This window comes from Budorcas taxicolor, chromosome 6, assembly GCF_023091745.1.
Source record: "Budorcas taxicolor isolate Tak-1 chromosome 6, Takin1.1, whole genome shotgun sequence".
Lineage (NCBI taxonomy): Eukaryota > Metazoa > Chordata > Mammalia > Artiodactyla > Bovidae > Budorcas > Budorcas taxicolor.
In genome coordinates, this window is record NC_068915.1 from 13,525,206 (window position 1) to 13,545,944 (window position 20,739).

The 20,739-nt window shown below is 39.0% G+C and overlaps 1 protein-coding gene across 1 annotated transcript in view; it reads left to right on the top strand.

Annotated features, from left to right (window-relative positions):
* Positions 1 to 7,038, top strand: part of ZGRF1 (zinc finger GRF-type containing 1) — a 51,995-nt gene extending 44,957 nt beyond the window's left edge. Inside the window, exons 23-29 of the mRNA XM_052642202.1 lie at positions 111 to 258; positions 2,008 to 2,135; positions 3,796 to 3,919; positions 5,275 to 5,451; positions 5,590 to 5,724; positions 6,441 to 6,702; positions 6,878 to 7,038. Coding sequence (XP_052498162.1) covers positions 111 to 258; positions 2,008 to 2,135; positions 3,796 to 3,919; positions 5,275 to 5,451; positions 5,590 to 5,724; positions 6,441 to 6,702; positions 6,878 to 7,038 — 1,135 coding nt within the window. The remainder of the gene's footprint in view (positions 1 to 110; positions 259 to 2,007; positions 2,136 to 3,795; positions 3,920 to 5,274; positions 5,452 to 5,589; positions 5,725 to 6,440; positions 6,703 to 6,877) is intronic.
* The last annotated feature ends 13,701 nt before the right edge of the window (positions 7,039 to 20,739 follow it).

A 20,739-nucleotide genomic window follows, 5' to 3' on the forward strand; every position in this document is an offset into this window, starting at 1 on the left:
TAGAGAAAGCCTTTTTCTTGGTGTTAATTTAGGAACTCTTGTGTTTTGCTTTTCTGTGATAATACTAAAATAGAATAAAAGGGTATTCTTTTATGTAATTGTTTTTTAAGTTTGTATGCTGGCTCAGAAAATGAAAATGAACAATTAAAAGAACTACATGCACTCATGAAGGAAGACTTGACCCCTATGGAAAGAGTCTATGTGAGGAAAAGTATTGAGCAGCATAAACTGGGGACCAATAAAACCTTGCTGAAACAGGTGAGAGGAAACAGCGTCAGTTGTTTATTTCTTTAATTTATATATACAATTTATATTATTTTTATTCCTATTGAGAGAAATATTATTCCTATTTCCCTTAAGTAAATAAATAAAACCCAACTAAGAAAGCTTAGAGTCAACTAAAGTGAGCCTGTCTATGCAATCCATGTTTTATTTTATTGACACTGGGCCAAATATCCAAGTGAATTTTATCTTTGATGCTCTCCTAGAAAACCAAGCCCTTCAGGGTCTATCTGAAATGTGTCCAAGAACCTGGGAGGCTCAGACCATGGATCCCAGGTATTGGGAGCCCACGTTGGACACATAGGGTCTCTGGCTGTAGCAAGTAGTATCATCGCCCTTGTCAAGTTCTGGCTCAAGACAGGGTGTCAGCTTTGAGGAGAGAGGTCTTCAGTAGCTTTCTCCTATAAAACAAAGCATGGGGGAAGAAAAGGGAGTGGAAGAAAAGAGGGTTGTTGACTTGTTGGACAGGGTGGACATGGGTCACTTTCTGCAAGAGGTTTGGGACAATCAAGGTGCTTGGCACCGTTTCAGTGAGCTACTGCTGAAATACCATTGCTTAGCGAACAAAATCTCAGTAACTGAAGACAACAAACTTCATGATTCAGTGATTCTACCGTCAGGTGGTGTAGGTCAAACCTCTCATTCTGAGCACAGCTGTCTGTGGCATGATGGCCCTCTCCTGACAGATGGCAGAAGTGCAGGAGGGCAGGCTGGATCCTATAGATACATGTAAAGCTTTTGTTCATAGCATGTCTGCTAACATTGCACTTGCTGTAACAGGGTCATGTGACCAAGCCCAGCATCAGTGGGGCTGGGAAGTATACTTCACCTACTTCTCTGGTGGGAAGCGCTGCAAAGTCATACAGTAAAGGGTGTGGATGAGTAATAAATACTCTCATGGTGAAGGACAGAAAATTGGAGATAATAATGTCTACAATAAGTTTTGGTTCTAGGAGCCCTCAGAATGCTTCAGACTAGCTTTTTATTATCCCAAGTATGGACTTAACTTCCCTCCTTTCTCCCCAACCAAATCCAGAAGGGCTTAGTTTGACTACACTCAGCTAGTGCAAATTAGTCATTTATGTGAACCTACTTGAGCTTCTCTGGTGGCTCAGATGGTAAAGAATCTGTCTGCAATGCAGGAGACCAGGGTTTGATCCCTGACTTGGGAAGATCCCCTAGAGAAGAGAATGGCAACCCACTCCAGTATTCCTGCCTGGAGAATGCCATGGACAGAAGAGCCTGGTGGGCTACAGTCCATGGGGTCGCAAAGAGTCAGACACGACTGAGTGACTAGCACTCACACACTTATTTTACATCCTTATTCAACATACTGATATGTTACTATAATCTATTGCTCATTGGTGTCACTTGTTCATAAATAAAATTCTTTTTTTTAATAAATAAAATCCTTTTAAGAGGAATTCCTTATGTGGGAATAATGAAAATGTAGATGTCAAGTGGCCTATTTTCTGATTGGTGGTGATTAAATTAGGACTAGCTCATTTATTGGAGAAGGAAATGGCAACCCACTCCAGTGTTCTTGCCTGGAGAATCCCAGGGATGGTGGAGCCTGGTGGGCTGCCATCTATGGGGTCACACAGAGTTGGACACAACTGAAGTGACTTAGCAGCAGCAGCTCATTTATGATTTTAGCCTAGAAGTTCTTTGGTAAGTATATTCTTTTGTTTAATAGTTGTTAATAACATTCTCATTACAATGAAGGTTCGAGTAGTCGGAGTTACCTGTGCAGCCTGCCCGTTCCCATGCATGAATGATTTGAAGTTCCCTGTGGTTGTCCTGGATGAGTGTAGTCAAATAACAGAACCTGCTTCTCTCCTTCCCATTGCAAGGTAACCTAAGGGGTTCTTTTCCAAAGACTCTCGGATGTTACAGTTATTTCAAACATTTCCTCAGTTGAAACTCTTACCAAACTTTTGTGAAAATTCCTAGCAATGCAAGTACTAAACTGATTCTTTAAAAGAATGTAAAAGGAAATTTGAGGTGGGGAGGAGTTAGTATATCAAAATTTGGTTAGATCACAGTTTAGACACCTGAATCACATAATCCATAAAAGCCTTGAAAGTTCTAGTGCTAGGATTCTGTTGGAACATTGCAGATCTCTTAACCAGATTAAAGGTGCCTCTTTAGTCACGGTTTAAGAACCTAACTCTACTGAAGAATACCTTGATATAATTCCAGTGTTTAGGTTCGAGAATAGTTTTTAGATTATGAAAGTAGATAACATATATAAAGAAAAATAAGTTGAAAATTTATCTACTAAAATTTAGGAAACTATGAAGTCTTCTAAGCTGTCTCAGCCCATTGAAATACTGCTTTTAAAGCATCTCTTTCTGAGGAATCCTAAAGGTAGAGGAGGGTGTGCTAAACTAGCCCAGACTAATAGGCTCAAGTCCTAGGCCTTGTTCTGTCCCTCTTTGTTGTTTTGCTTTTTCCTTCTTTATAGTAAATATTTAATCTTCTGATTTCCAGTTTACAAGTGTTGAAAATACACAAGAAAGATTTTACTTCACCAGTACTTTTATGTTAATATATTTTGATGCAATATATATGGCAATAAATCTCTATACATCATAACCAAAAGTATGGGGTTTCTTCCCTTAAAAAAAAAATGGGGATGTAACATTAACAAACACTTTTAAAATAAAGCAACAATTATTTTGGTGAATTTACAGATTTTTTTCCCCAGGCGTAAAGGATGAGGGAGGAGGGCATCAACTGTTATGCTCTGCTTGAGACTTGGGAGGTTCCTGCATCGGGGGCTTTCAGGGTTTAAAGTGGGACAGTCCTGGGCACCAGGACCAGTTGGTCACCCTAATCAGGAGCCAGGGATGGAGAGAGTAAGGCCCTGCATAGAGGGTAGAGGAGCAATATTTATGGAGCATCTACTGTATACTAAACACATTACATGCTTAAATCCTTACAACAGCAATAATCCTTGTAAGGTACTATTATATCAAGGTTACTGATGAAAATACTGACACTGTAGAGATTAAATAACTTGCTGTGTCCATAGAATATAATAGAGCTAAAACTTGGATATAGGTTTTTCTACAAAACTTGGGTATTCCCCTGCTATATATTACTCCTATTTAAAAAGACATTTAACCCCTGAGAACCTAATAGGCTTCATCTGTAAAACAAAAGTTTAAGCTAAATGACTTCTAAGAAAGTTTTTAAGTCTTAAGTTTATAGATTCTAAAAATCATTATTGTCAAAGTGTGTTCTGTGAAATACTGATTCCTTGCCAAGGCAGGGGACACTTAATAGGTTTTATGTGGAAAAAAGTAAAGTTATGTAGAGGATTCTTTACTTAAGCATAACTTTTTAAAGCCTTTGAATACACCTAGTAGCCCTATTAAGCCTTGTATGTTCTCAGTACACTTCATGGTATTCAGATTCTTTGAAATACATTTTAGAAAACAGTGCAATAAATGATATTAATGCATATTTTTCTCATTGCTTAGATTAATTTTTAGAATTTTGTTGTAGGTTTGAGTGTGAAAAGCTGATACTTGTTGGAGATCCCAAACAGCTTCCTCCTACTATTCAGGGTTCTGATGCAGCTCACAAAAATGGACTGGAACAAACTCTTTTTGACCGACTCTGCTTAATGGTACTACTTCTGAATTCATACAGAGTTATCATTTACTGATTATTCACTGTGTAGGTTGATAGAAAATACAATATATTTAGGGCAAGACCAGGTCCTTGCCCTAAAATTGTTTTAATTGGAGTCGTTTAGAAAGTACTCATCTTAAAGAAAAGGAGAGCACTAATAACCTAACAATAAAATGAATCTTTCCCCTGTGAATTTTAGTAGTGGGTAGTAAGTATATTGATTTTGCTATAAAATAAAAACAGGCTATGACGTTTCTCTCATCCATGTCCACTGTTGAAGAGCCCAAGTGCATCTGCGGGTCTGATGCTATTTCTTTTGTCTTTTTTCATTTCAGCTTTCGATGCTATTTCTATATCCAACTTTTGAGAAACTGTCAAACTGTTTTCCATAGCAGCTGTACCATTGTACATTCCCAACAGCAATGTGCAAGAGTTCTAATTTCTCCACATCTTTACCATAATGTTATTTTTCATTTTTAAAAAATTAATAGCTATCTTAATAGGTGTGAAGCGGTATCTCATTGTGTTTTCCCTAATGTATGATGATGTTGAACATCTTTCATGCACTTATCTTTGGAAAAATGCCTGTTCAAGCCCTTTGCCAATTTTGAATTGGGTTGTTTCTGTTGTTCAGTTGTAGGGGTTCTTTATGTATTTTGGATATTAGTTCCTTATCAGATATATAATTTGTAAATATTTTCTTCCATTTGATGGGTTGTCTGTTCATAAATTTATGCCCTAAAAGAGTTTTGGGGATTGATTTTTTTCCTCACATATTTTTCTGCTTTGTCCATGTGATCACTAACCCTGCATTTTATTACATATTATTATCAGAGTACCTTGTAACTTTTCAAAATGTTCAAACAGTATTATAGAACATTTTGCAAATAAAGACCAGGAGAGCCCTGAAATAGATGGGAATTAGTTTATGACGTGTTAGCAAAATTGGAAACTTGTTTGAAGATTCGGAGTGAAAAATAGCTTGTACCCAAGGAGGAACGTTAATGGGTTATCACCAACAATTTCTGATTTGTTTTTAAAGATTTCTTTTCAATTTAGTGTTAGGCCAACTCCACACAGGTTCTGAAGGTATAATGTTAGATACCAAATTTACTAGTCTAACATTTGTTTGTTTTATAATTTTAATATTAAAAAGTTTACTATGAAAATATTTTTATTAATTTTTTTAAAGTTCTTTTTATTTATAGTCCATTTTATCATGGTTGTAATTTATTTACTAAGAGCACAATATGGCAGTAGTTTTAAACTTTAAAATATTATTGTGGATTTTTTTTCCCCTAATGAAAAAAATGTTTTAATTCCTTATTTTTCTGTACTTAAATTTCTTAGGGTCACAAGCCAATTCTGTTGAGAACTCAGTACCGTTGTCACCCCACAATCAGTGCTATTGCTAATGATCTGTTTTATGAAGGAAATCTCATGAATGGCATTTCCGAAACAGAGAGGAGCCCTTTACTGGAATGGCTTCCAACTCTGTGTTTCTATAACGTAAAAGGACTGGAACAGGTAAATAACATTAATGTTGATAAGAGTCAACCCAGTTTAGTTTCCTGTTTTAATTGTATTGTTGTTGTCTGTATGACTTTCTTGGACTTCCTGTAGCATTTCTGGGAAATATAATCTAGGTTCTGTTTCTTATTCCAGATTGAAAGAGGTAACAGCTTTCATAATGTGGCAGAAGCTGCTTTTACACTCAAGTTGATTCAATCACTGATTGCAAGTGGAATAGCGGGCTCCATGATTGGGGTGATAACATTATACAAATCCCAGATGTACAAGGTCCGTATTACATATGATGATACTTATCATTATTAAATATTATAATTTCATATTATAATATTTGTTATTACATTCATTGTGCTTTAGGTTGTATTGGTTTGGTGCTAGAAAAGCTTTTAGGACTTTAAGGGATTAAAAAGCAGCATTTAGATTTTTGTCTACTGTGGCTTTTTTCTATATAATTAGATGTAAACCTAACAAGGTTTAATTAAATTCCGTTTACAGCTGTTGGGGCAAAAATGCAAATAAACAAATTAGAGGGAAGGAAATACGGTGTATGCTTTGTGTTTTGAGACAGATGGGATTGAATCTGTTTTCCAAAATGTTCTTTCACTATTGTTACATTTTATCAGTAAATCAAAGATAGATCCCAGATATTAATCTACTCACAAGCCAGTTACTTCTAACTAGTTTTAATTTATATTAATTTACTTTTAGTATTTTTCATGTTTCATTATTAGTTTATTAACTCTAAATTAGCATATCCAGATGAGTTCCCAGCAATAGATAAATCATCACTTTGATTTTGGTTTGTAACTTATATTATCACCTAGTTATTTATCATTTTAGAGACTAAGTCTCTGTGAGTAATAACAAAATGAAAGTTACCCACTATTAGTTAAATGATAATGGCAGCCAAGGGCAGGCGGAGAGGTGTAGGTTCTTCATGAAGACACTGTCTTCACTGCATGATTCTGGTCATCTTTCCTCTGTAGCTCTGTCATCTACTCAGTGCTGCGGACTTCGACCATCCTAACATGAAAGCTGTGCAGGTGTCCACAGTAGATGCTTTTCAGGGAGCTGAAAAGGAGATCATTATTCTGTCCTGCGTAAGGACCAGACAAGTAGGATTTATTGATTCAGAAAAAAGAATGAATGTTGCATTGACCAGAGGAAGGAGGCATTTGTTGATTGTAGGAAATTTAGCCTGTCTGAGGAAAAATCGACTATGGGGGCGTGTGATCCAACACTGTGAAGGTAAAACAAAAATGTATTTAATTCAAGCATTTTGAATTAAAACTGACTTTTGTGTTAGTGCCTGGGGTGTTTCAGGTAGGAACTACTCTGAATTTGCCACTATGGGTGATGAATGAAATGATGAAATGGACACCACTGTAAAATACAGTTGTCTCATGTTTTGTATCTTTTGAAGGGAGGGAAGGTGGATTGCAACATGCAAGCCAGTATGAACCACAACTGGACCATCTCCTTAAAGATTATCTTGAAAAACAAGCAGAAGAAAAACAGAAGAAAAAGGCTGAAAAAGATAAATTGACAGATAAAAAATCTTATTCACAAAAAGACATGGTATAGTTTGTAAAGTTCAAATTAATTTTATACTATACATTTGTATATTTTTATTACTCCCTAACTCTTGTAATTGGGAAAAAAAGATTTAAATATAAGTAAAATCTGCTCTTCATAAAAAGTATAATTACTTAAGATAGGCAAATGTTGAAGGAACTATAAAATCTCACCAATAAAAATTCTTTCTGAAAATTATGGCTCTGTTTCTAAAGAAATGAATTTTTCAAGGAGCAGAAAAAAGCTTTTATGGGGATGTTACTTCAAAAATAAATGATTATCTCAAAAACTCATCTTTTAAAATGCATCTACACAGTTATACCGACATGCTCCTTTCTGAACTACAGTGCTATCAGAATCTTAAGAAATATACTGCCCTGTCATTCTGTAAGTAAAAACATATTCACAATAAAACTTCCTTTTAAAAAATATCTATTTGGTTGTGCTGGGTCTCAGTTGCAGCATGTGGGATCTAGTTCCCTGACCATGGATCGAACCTGGGCTGCATGCCCAGATTGGGAATGCAGAGTTTTAGCCACTGGACCATGAGGGACATTCCTTCACAATAAAACTTATAAGAAGTATAAAAGAAAGGAAAAAAAGTATCTAAAGGTCTGTTCCTAGAGATAGCGGTGCTCAAAACCGGCCATGACTCTGCAATAGTAGGTGCTCAATGACGATCTGTTGGATGAACAAAGAATGAATGAAAGACTCCCTTTGGCTCATTTCCTTCTGGTCTTTTTTCTGTGCATTTGTTTGCATAGTAGTTACTGGTATATATTATAATGGATTTTAACCATTATAAAAATAATACATTCCCCTTATAGAAACTTTGAAAAATTCAGAAGAGTACACAATGAAAAATAAAAAGCATCTAGAAATTCCCTACACAGAGATAATAATTGCTGATTTATTGCTTCAGTCTTTTTCCTATGCTTATATTCTATATTTATGTATGTAAATAAACCACTTGTATGATTTTTAGGCATTATTAACAAAGGAACATTTACTTATCCTTCATGGAAAAATAGCAAGGGCTTGATTATAATTAATATCAATGAAATATTTGTCTTTACCAATTACAAACTCATGGCTCAAGTCACTCAATATTTATTTTAAAGATGCAGGACTTCCATGGTGGTCCAATGGTTGAGAATCCGCCTTCCAGTGCAGGGGACGTGGGTTCAATCCCTGGTCATGGAACTGAGATGCTGCATTGCACAGGGCACTAAGCTCACACTGTGCACCTAGAGAGCCTGCAAGCTCTAGAGCCTGTGAGCTGCAGTAGGAATACATTGCCACAGTATGAATAATATGCCACAATACAGATCCAGCACAGTGAAAAAAAGATGCAGAAAATTGCTTACTGGAATTACTTCACTATGAAAAATGACCCAGGCTACCTCTATGAACTCTTCTTTTGTTTGGGAGAAAATGAATCTAACAAAAGTTGTAATTCTCCAAGCCTTGTCCACAATGTATTAATGTTTACAACAGCAGGTGCTCTTTAAATGTAAATAAAAGCTGTAACTTGAGTTCCAGGTTATAAACAGCTGGATAGGAGACACCCCAGAAATCACCCATTGCCTGCTGCAGACCCCTGTGAGCCCCGCGTGTCTTCAGTAGGTTAACTAGGACAGAGACCCAGGCCTGGAGATAGTGTGAGAGATGCCACCTGCAGGCTAGTCAGCTGCGTGCCCCAGCTGAGCTCTGCATCACCATCTGGGAAGACAGGAGTGGAGAGAAGCCTTTAGCAATCTGTCATTACCCTAAACAGGCCCCACTGAGCCAGAAGTTACTGTCCTACCCTGGAATTGTGTGTCTTACAACTGGAAGAAAAGGAGTAACCTTAATGGACCAGTTTACTCCCAGGCTCTCTTGAGAATTCAAACTTGAGCACCACATGATGTCAACAATATGAACAACAAAGGAGCCACATTTTCATGATGTGAAAAGATGGCAGAACAGAAGGACTTTGAGCTCTTCTCTCATGAGCACACCAAAATCACAACTAACTGCTGAACGACCATCAGTAAAAAGACTGGAACCTAGCAATAACAAAAAAATATTCTACATCCAAAGACATAATGAAGAAACTCAACAAGATTTTATTTGATATAATTAAATCCCAAACACTCCAGGTGGGCAAGCCGCAAACTGGAGAACAATTATATTACACAAGTTCTTCCACAGGAGTGAGGGTTCTGAGTCCCACATCAGGCCTGGGGGTCTGGCATCAAGAGAAGGAGTCTCTAGAGCATTTGGTTTTGACATCTAGCAGGGCTTGACTGCAGGAGCTCCACTCTTGGAGGACACACACAGTCTCATGTGCACCAGGACCCTAGGCAAAAGTAGTGACCTCATAGGACTCTGGGCCAGATCTACCTGCCGGTCTTAGAGGGTCTTCTGGGGTGGTGTGGTGCACTGTGGAGCTCACCAATGACAGAGGTACTGGGGAGCATCCACTAATGTGAATGGTCCTGGAGGCTGCCACTGGGGGACCAAGACCTGGCCCCACCCAACAGCCTGTAGGCTCCAGTGCTGGGACATCTTAGGCCAAACAACAAACAGGGTAGGAATACAGCCACATCCATCAGCAGTCAAGCTGCCTAACGATTTCCTGGGCCCATAGCCACCTCTAGACACATCCTCTGACATGGCCCTGTCCACCAGAGGGCCAAGACCCAGCTCTACTCACCAGTGGACAGGCACCAGCCCTTCCCATCAGGAAGCCTGCACAAGCCTCCAGGCCAGCCTCACCCACCAGTGGGCAGAAACCAGAAGTAAGAAAACTAAGATCCTGCAGGCTGTGGACCTAAATCTACAGATGCAGATCAGACCTACCCTGTGACCAGCTGGTCCCTGGCCCTTGCTAGGACACATAGGACATCCCCCACAGATGGCCACTTATCCAAGGTTGAGAAACATAATTAACCTTCCACATATAAAAAATACAGATATAAACAGACGAAATGAGATGGCAACGGAGTATTTTCCAAATGAAGGAACAAGACAAAACCCCAGAACAACTAAGTGACATGGAGATGAGCAGTTACCTGAGAGAGTTCACAGAATATATGAGGCAGAACAGATAAGTGAGCTGGAAGTAGAATGGTGGAAATCGCTGCCCTGGAACAGAATAAAAAGAATGAAAAGAAATTGCAACAGTTTAAGAGACCTCTGGGACAATGTCCTGCACTCTGAAAACTCTAAGATGCTGATGAAAAAATCAAAGATGATACAAGCAGATGGAAAGATATACTGTGTTCTTGGATTAGAAGAATTAATATTGTCAAAATGACTATACTACCCAAAGCAATCTACAAATTCAATGCAACTCCTATCAAATTACCAATGGCATTTTTCACAGAACATTTTTTAAAAATTTGTATGGAAACACAAAAGACCCTAAATAGTCAAAGCAATCTTAAGAAAGAAAAACAGCTAGGGGAATCAGGCTCCCAGACTATAGACTATACTACAAAGCTACAGGAATCAAAACAATGTCATACTGGCACAAAAGCAGATATACTGATCAATGGAACAGGTTAAAAATCCCAGAGATAAAATCCTTGCTCCTATGGTCAATTAACTTGTCACAAAGGCAAGAATACAGAATGGAGAAAAGAGAGTCTCTTCAGTGAGTGGTGCTGGGAAAACTCAACAGCTACATGTAAAAGAATGAAATTAGAACATTCTCTAACATCATATACTCAAAGTAAATTAAAGACCCAAATGTAAACCTGGATACTATAAAATTCTTAGAGGAAAACACAGGCAGAACACTCTTTGACATAAATCGTGGCAATGTCTTTTTGGATCCACCAGCTAGAGCAATGGAAATTAAACAAATGAGAAGAAATAAACTTAAGAGCTTTTTTGCACAGCAAAGTAAAACATGAACAAAATAAAAAGACAACTTACAGAATGGGAAAAAATATTTGCAGACAATACTACTGATAAGGGATTAATCTCTGAAATATACAAATAACTCATATAGCTCAATACCAAAAATACAAACAACCTAATCAAAAAATGGGCAGGAGATCTAAATAGATTATTTCTCCAGAAAAGACATACAGATGGCCAACAGACACTTGAAAAAATGTTCAACATCACTTATTATTAGAAAAATGCAAATCTAAACCACAATGAGCTATCACTTTACACCAGTCAGAATGGCTATCATCAGAAAGTCTACAAATAATTAATGCTGGAGAGCATGTGGAGAAAAGGACATCCTACATGGCTGGTGGGAATGTATATTGGTACAACCACTAGGGAGAACACTATGGAGGTTCCTGAAAAAACTAAAAATAGAGTTACCACATGATCCTGCAATCCCACTCCTGGTCATATACCCAGAGAGAGCCATGGTTCGAAGGATACATGCACCCCAGGATTCACTGCAGTACTATTTACGAAAGCCAAGACATGGGAGCAACCTAAGTCCCTGTTGGCAGATGAATGGATGAAGAAGATGTGGTATATTTATATAATGAATACTACTCAGCCATAAAAAATAATAAGACTGTTCTCTACATTTTTATTTATAAAAACGTCTGTGCATCATAGAATGAAACAATCCAATTTCTAGACTGAAATCCACTCATCAATTGCCTTTGCTTTATATAGGCATCTGGGTATATGTGTTAGGTTTTTTCCAACATTTCTTTTACAAACACCACATTGATCCCTAGGGAGGAGAACAAGTAGTTTCCCCACTTTATAAGCGATAAAGCCAACAGAGAAATTGAAGTGGTCCATCTAATCGACCATACATAGTACAAGACAGGGCTAGAACCCAGACCAATCCAGCTGAGGCTTTTCTACTACACTGCACTGCCTGAGTGGTAAGTCATTCACTTTATCAAACTGTGAAAGACTGGAACCAAAGATTCTACAATCCTCTCTGATTAAACCAGACTGATTTGCTGTTAATTTAACTTGGTTAATTTATATGCAACACTTTACTAATAATTTGTTTGAACAATCTATACCTTCCTGGTAAATAAACTTTGCTAGAAAAATGGGATTGTTGATTTTTCTTTGAAGTTCTTGAAGGTCTACATTTGCTACTAGAAGATCTGTTTGGATATAATGGAAGAAAAACTGATTTATCAACAAAAAGGTAGTAATGTGACTGAGCTGGTGATTTTTATTATCAAAAGTTAATGAAAAGCTAATAATTATAATTCATATTCTGCTCCACTCTGCAGCGAACCCCTGTCCTTAGAAACATATGTTTCAATATTTGAGTTACTTGTGAAAAATCAGAAGTTAAAAGCTGAGATTATGAAGCCCAGCTTAAAACTTCACGATAAAACATAACTATTGGTATAGTTCTTTAATATTTGAACAAAAAGAATGTTTGATTTGGAGATGCCAAAGGAAACCCCACATGCTTCACGCTCTTCTTGACTACAGTTTAATTTAAAGACAGCTGTGAAATAGCTTTATACTAATTTGATTTTTTATATTAAATAAGAATGAAATGGAAATTGGTGATTTTCTCGACAGATATTGGACCCTGAAAATTAAATAATTGCTCTAAAAGCATTAGCTCAACACTGATTTGAAATGCCTGCTTTGTAATTAGTCTTGAGTGAAATGTATGTTTAGTTCAAGTTGTGTTTTTTGGTTTATATTAGTATGATTTGATTATAAAGTAAAGGAAAAATACAATCCAAATATCACTGCAAGCCTTTGAATTCCTTTCATCCTAAAATACCAGTTATGCTGATTTTTAAAAAACTCTTCTATTAGTCTCTTAATTATTGATATTCTTTACTATTTTCCTTTCTAACTGAGCAAATCTGGTCTTGATAATGTAGTAAATGAAGGTCTGCATGTGTGTGTGTGTATGAAAAATTAAGAAGCAGTCAACTCACAGGTTAAAGAATTAGTGAAGAAGACTTCCTAAGTGAGTTTTAAGGTAACAATTGCTTATTAAAACAAAACCTTCAAGTCCATTGATTTTATTGGCTGAATGAAGATGGATTTGTAGATTCTTAGAACAGAACAGATTCTTTGGCTCCACTGAAGTCAGTGCATTCACTAAGCATCTACTCTGTGGCTGGTCTGTGTTACATGGAGAGCAGCCTGGTTCATTCTGGAACAGACATGTGCAGCTTGGTTTATTTGTCAGCCCAGGCATGAAGAATAGGTGAATCCGTTACATATCACTCTACCCCTACATGGGGCAAGCTACAGCTCTCCTAATAGATAAACTGGGTGGAATCCTGGAAGTAAGAAAATTGGGCTTTGGGGGGGCCTAATTTTGGAATATGTACTTCTAAATAAACCAAGAACCAACAAGGCCATGATGTATTGGGAGTTCAGATACACCTGAGCTCAGGTTCCCTGTATCCTCAGGTTTCTTATGATAGAGTCAGTATCAGCCTTTCACACTTTGGGTTTTGAGGTTGAGGCCAGACACTGAGGACCAAGTAAGGCAGTGAGAAGTAAGAAGAGGGATGGCTATACATGGTGAGGAAGACACATACATGGTTGACAAATTCTGAGGCATGAAAAAATTCTAGGTCTTTCAACACAGTTGTGTACATGTGTAAAACCAAATGACATCTGTTGGTCTTTGACTTCTTTTAACTATCACGGGCCCTATCCAGTGTTTTGAATGCATAATGATAATCTGGACCCATATGGTGACATCACATGAGTCAGAGTATCAGACAAAGTGTAATTACTGAGTCTAGATATTGTATGTGACTTGCTTTTATGTGCTGGCATACGTTATAAGCAAGCTGACTGAATATAAAGAGTCAAGGACAAAATAGATGACATATTGCAAAGAAACTGCACATATAACTTTAGAGCCATTGGCTCTTCAGAATGCCATTTTGCATTTATAATTTGGGATCAGCACCATCACAGGAGATGCTAAGTGTTTAGAAAATATAATCAAGTGATCTGCCTTTCTTTTCTTTGATTGCCTTCTTATTAAGCATTTTTTTCCTATATTTCAAAACAAACCAAATAGGATATGTTTCTCTTGCCATCTTCTACTGGGTCATTTATGTACCTAAGCATATATAACTTGAAGGAGACCTTCATATGCTAAGTATGATGACCTTATTTTGTGTTGTTTGTATTCATTATAGCACATCTATTGCCTTTTCCTTGTTTTTTTAGTTTTATTTATATATTTTTAATAGATAATAGCATATGTGTGGGGTCAATATTCAAGAGGAACTGAAGGGAAGAGAGTGAAAAGTCTCCCTCCATCCTGTGTCCCCAGCTACCTAGCTCTCATCTCCAGAGTCAACTGATACCATATTTCCTTCAAGAGACAGTTAGCTAACATGGAAGTCCACACATATAAATGGTCTCCCCTTTTACATGGTAGCTTACCGTGCTGCAGTCCACGGGGTTGCCAAGAGTCGGACATGACTGGGCAACTGAACAACAAGGAACGACAACTACCACACACATCTTCCAGTACCTGGCCTTTTTCGCTAAACAGCATATCTACAGCTATTCCATGTTGTCTGTACTTTTTAAAAATTGCCTGAGATTTGTCATCACCTAAATTACTTCAACATGTCGCTGACTACAACCTCACCCTCACTTGACCTCCACATACTTGCCAGGTCCACCAACATCTCTCATCTCCTAACTCCTTACTATTCTACCAGCCTCCTTTTACCTTTCCCTGTCTGTCAAGACACCATTGTGTTTAATCATTCTCGACAGTCCTGATGCCTTGCCTCTTTGCTGCAGGTTCTTCCAGGGATCAGTCCAAACATCCTTTTCCATTTTCTTACACCTGGGCAGCAGGGTGCTGGAGAGAAAATTATACTAACATGCAGATGTTGCCACAATACATTTATGATAACTGATCTCACAGGTCCCATAGGCCCAGAAATTATACGTCCTTAATAAGCGCCTCAGCTCTTTGTTTACAGTCACTCTTCCCACCAAAATGATTTTTCTAACATGCAAAAATCCTATGAATTCAATCAATCCCCCCCCTACGTGAGGCAACCACGAATCTACTCTGTCACCATAGATCAGTTCTGCCTGCCTTAAAAGTCCATGTAAATTGAACCAGTGTCTATTCTTTTGAGTTTTTTTACTCAGCATGTTTTCAGGTGTATCCATGTTATTACATGGATCAGCAGTTCATCCCTTTTAATTTGAGCATATGCTGTTGTACGAATTTTGTTGTTTAAAATTTGTTCGCCAGTTCTTCACTTCCGAGATAATTTCATCTTCTCTAGTTTCTCTGTTCTCTCTGAAATTCCTATTAGTCAGATGATGGACTCCTGGAATGATAAGCATCTTATCCTTACTGCTGTTTATATCTTTGACTTTTTCTATAGGAGAGTCCTTTGAATTTATTTTTTTGCTTTTAAATTAAAAATACTTTATTGGTGCTGCAGTCCGTGGGGTTGCAAAGAGTCGGACACGACTGAGCAACTGAACAACAGGCTGAGTGTAGGTCTGCTTCTTTTACAAGAGGTAGTTCCTGTTTCCCCAGTTTTCACGAGGTATCAGCCACACATATAAGCCTTTAGGAAAGTACGCCAGAAAATGTTGCCTCCTTTGGCTACTTACTGCAACCTAAAAATATAGGGGAAAACTAAATGAAGAAAAAACTGCAAAAGAAATCATTCCTTCAGAAGACAGTTTTGGACCTCCCTGGTAGTCCAGTGGTTAAGAATCTGCCTGCCAATGCAGGGTACACAGGCTTGATCCCAGGTCTGGGAATGTGCTCCATTCAACATGCCATGGAGCAACTAAGCCTGTGCACCACAGCTGCTGAATCCAAGCTCCAGAGCCTTCGAGCCGTAACTACTGAGGCCCGTGCACCTAAAGCCTATGCTCCGCAACAAGAGAAGCCATGCACTGCAGCAAAGAATAAGCCCCACTTGTTGCAACCGGAGAAAGCCCAAGTGCAGCAAAGAAGACCCAATGCAGCCAATAAGGAAAAACCACACTAATTCCCTCTGAAAACAGTTTTGCCAAGAGCACTGTTACTGATCCGCATGGCCTTGGCACAGCCATGAAGTACATGCCGTCTGATCCATATTAATGAATAAAGAGGAAATGAAAAAGATGAGAGTCCTCATGCCTTGTTGACCTCAATTTTGACTTAGCTTTCCTACAGTGATTAAATTCACTGTATGTTCTATAGGTACAGGTTTATTTCTTCTTAAATACTGAATTAGAAATTTCCAGCTGCCAGCAAATTGTGACTGAGATCACATCAAGGTATTCTTTTCTGGCCAAGTGCGTGGAACCAAGGAATGTATTACTGACTTCTGATTAGACTGTCTGCATATGTTTTCATTATTACTTTAAAATTCTGTATGGCATATTTTTATTTCATCCCTATTTGTCAGGAAAAGAAAAACACTTGGGATAAGAGGAAAGGAAAAGGCTGTTATTTTAATACCATGTTACTTCATAATTAGCTTATTTCAAACAAAGGGATTGTTTTCAAGCATCAGCACAGGGAAAAGTAAGCACTGTTGATGCCAATTTCATGAGACTGAGGATGAAAGTAAGATTCAGAACAAAATCCAAAATACCATGTGATTCTTTGGGAGTGGCCAGCAACTTTAAGGAACAATGCACTTGGCCCCAAAACAACGTCCTTAAGCCTCCATAACTCATTTTCTAAGAAATAGTGTTGGTCTCAAACCCAATACAACTCAAATAATTGGTATAAGAGCAGTGGTCACTAGGTTTACGGAAATATTAAAGCTGTACTTCCCTCTAATTTTTAGTGACACAGATTCTCTACAGCTGGGAAATTTTTTAAAAGGGAAAAGCTAATTTGAGTTAAGGCAGTAACGAGTTCAAGTGTGGGTTAATATTGACATAAAGTTTTAGTTTCTATTTCTAGCCTGTTTCATTTTTTTTCAGAATTTATTAGTAAACATTTACCATGAAAATATCTCTTGATTTTTCTGCACGATATTGGATTGTGGGGTTATTCTTTCTTTTCCTTCAAGAGAAAATGAACTCTCAAATCCTCAAAAATAAAAACCCCGGCGAAAAAGAGAATTTGCTAGGAAGAATGCCAAGAATTATCCTCTTGCAAATCCTTTCCTTTCTCTTATTCCAAGTCCTGCTGTCTCATGCACTGACAATAACACAACATAGTTTCAGTGTGGTGATTGCTGCTTTAAAAATGCAGAGTTAAACAGCAACCCACAATAGCCGCCCTTGAGGTAAAGATGGTTTCTGTCAACAGAGAAAGCCTAAGACCTAAAAGCACAGGTAAGCAAAATTCAGAATTAAACATTTTCCGGATCCTGATTATTTAAAAAATAGAAGCTTTAGATGCCATATATTCAAGCACAGAATAACAGAAGAGGCAAGTTTTTAATCACCTCTGAGGACTGGTCAAGAAACACATTTAAGAAAGATTAAACACAAGTAATTTCCTGTTAGCAAATATTATTAAATAAGAGAATTATTACTTTGAGACATTGGTAAAAAATCTTTCTTTAGAAATTCATTAAGTCCCTGGGATCTCATCTCTCTGGGAAAATTAGACGTGATTTGCCCAGAATAGAGAAAATAATAGCATTGAGAAGCTTTTCTTTCTCTGTGAAACCCAGGGAACTGTGAGTGAACAAAAATTAAATTTTGAGAGAGCAGTATGGAAATACATACATTACCATATGTAAAATAGATTGGAGAAGGAAATGGCAAACCACTCCAGTACTCTTGCCTGGAGAATCCCATGGATGGAGGAGCCTGATAGCCAGTGGGAATTTACCGTGTGACAGGGAGCTCAACCCAAGTGCGTCTTGATGGCCTAGGATGGCCTAGGCTACGATGGGATGGAGATAGGAGGGAGGCTTAAGGAGGGGACATGTGTATACCTGTAGCTGATTTATGATGTAAGGCAGAAATCAGCACAATATGTAAAGTAATTATCTTCCCCCCAAAATTGTTTTTTTAATTAGCACTGAATGTTTCTCTTCCATACAACATTTCCATCATAGTTCAAGAACAAGTTTTAAATGTTTCTGAAAAAAAAAAAAAAAAAACCACGTTACAATATCCTGTGTTTGTGCTCAGTCCTGTCCTACTCTTGGTGACCTGATGGACTGTAGCTTGCCAGGTTCCTCTGTCCATGGAATTTTCCAGGCAAGAATACTGGAGGGGTTGCCATTTCCTGCTCTGGGGGATCTTCCTGACCTGGGGATCAAACTTGAATCTTTGCATCTCTTGCACTGGCAGGCAGATTCTTTACCAGGGAAGCCTTTTCCAGGATTCTTTACCTGGGCAGCCCTACAATATCCCATGTTAACCCAAAGGGTCCAACTTCTAGGGCCTTAACTATAACTGTGAGCTATGATATAGCTCACAGTTAACTATGATATAACTTAACTATGATATAACTTAACACTTAACTATGATATAACTCCCCCTACTTCAGACATCTCTGATCTGAAATTTACTCCCAATCTTTAATAATAAGAGTAGAAAAGACAGAGGCACTTTGCAGAAGGCCAGTGTTGTTGTTGTTTTTTAATAACAATTTCTGATTATAAATGTTCCAAAATTTGCTCGGAAAACACAAAAAGAGAACATTTAAATTACCAATAACAAAAAGATAGCCACTATGAATACTTTTTTGTCCAGGATGTATGTGTTTGTATTTCCCTACAATCATTCAGAGATACATATCATATGTACTGGGGTCACACTAAGCGTTATATCGAAATTTAAAAAAATTAAACATCCAGGCTTCCCTGGGGGCTCAGTGGTAAAGAATCTGTCTGCCAATGCAGGAGACATGGGTTTGATCCCTGGTCCAGGAAGATCCCACGTGCTGCAGAGTAACTAAGCCTGTAAGCCGCAACTATTGGGCCTGTGTGCTAGAGCCCTGGAGCCGCAACTACCAAGCCCTGCCACCTAGAGTCCACACTCAGCAACAAGAAAAGCCACGGCCAGGAGAAGTCCTGGCACCACAGCTAGAGAGTAGCCCCAGCTTGCAGCCCCAAGACAAAAGCCTGCACAGCAAGGAGGATTCAGCACAGCCAGAAAGTAAAATAAATAAAACTTAAAAACTAAATATCAATCAAAAATATGATCTTAAACTCTGCATGACATTTTGGTATTGTGGCAGTATTGTATTTATTATGAGTCAATCTCTACTCTTGGCAGATGTGGACAGCTCCAAAGATTCACAGGTACACTTGGCAAAGTACAATTTTGCCTGACAGAGTTAAGGACAAGCAAACAGAAGCAGGAATGCGATGAAGCAGAGGAGAAATGGGAATTTGGGTGTCTGGATCCAGGGGATGAGGCCTAAGGCGTCGGCACTTGGTGCCTCTCGCACTCCTTCCCCAACATTTTACACACCCGACATCTAGCTAAAATGGGCACTGAACATCAATTCGGAAGAGAATTAAAAATACCAGGGGAGCGACAAGCAGTCTGGAGAATGAATCGCGAAATGGCTGTAGGTGGGAGGAGAAATACTGCTCCGTATAGATACAGTATTTTCCCAGCAAGCGCATAAGAGGTCCTTTTACTAGTCTGGAGTCCAGGGCTTTCCCCCAAAGTACTGAGTCTTGGCCTCACTTCTAGCTGCTAAATAGCTAAATCCTCACAACGAAAGTCTTGGGACCCAGGCCTGCTCGTCTCAAACTTGGCAGCCATCAGAACTACCGGGGGAGGTGTCTTACGCGTCTGTTTATTTCGACTCGCAGAAGCACACCGTCGACAATTTTGAGCCTGAAGGTTAGAAGTGGCCGAGCCTAAGCGCCCGTAACCGGAGCCACAGGTGAAGGCCCCAGAGCTCACCCCAGGAGGAACGCGAAACGTCGCCCAGCCCCACGCGGTGAAGGCTCCTCCGCGGACCCCGCCAGAGGGCACCAGGACCTCGCCGCGCGCGCAGCGGCCCCGCACCTGCGGCCAGACCTGCAGACGTTCAGGTGCCACCCCGCAGGCCGCCTTGGGGCGTAGGGGGCTCCGCCTCCAAACCCAGCCGCTTTCCGGCTCCCTCGGCCAGCGCCCCAGCCTGAGATCCTGTTTTGTGTTTTGTTTTAAAAGCCTTCCCCGCCCCGGTACTGCTTGAAGGCGTAAATGAGAGAGGGTGGGAGGGGTGAGGGGGGAAATGGAGAAAAGAGGCGCGGGAGGACTGAATGCCTTCTTTAAATTACTGCTGACACCTCGGTTCCAGGCCCCTAAAATCTCAATCAACAATCCATTAGAACTCAACAGGAGTAAAACGAAATCCTCGTTTAAGTGTATTTATCCGATCTCCTTTCTCTCTTTCAAATGCTAAATCCATTTCAGCATATGCCCCCTTCTTTCTCTAGCCTTTCTCTCAAGACTGGCAGCCCATACCACTCTTGTAAATATGAAAGATGCTAATCATATGACATATCACGTCTCCGTCGGAGCCGGAATAAAGCCTTCAGATTTGGGATCATTGCCTCCAGACAACAGCTTCATCAGCCGGAAAGTTGGTTTTTTTCTCCTTTCCTTCAACTCTCAATCCCTTCTTTGTCTGGAGTAAAATGCAGCCGACTCGAGCCACCCAGGCCATATGGTTCACTCTGTATTTTCTTAGTTGAATTCTGAATTGTTTCTGTGACTTGCGAAAGTTTTTTTGGAAGTGCGTATAAAGACATGGAAGAGCTACTTGTGCAGGGAGCGCTACCGGGCGCGCCGCGGCCGCCCCCTCCCGGCCTGGAGCCCGGGCGGCTGGCTGCGGGG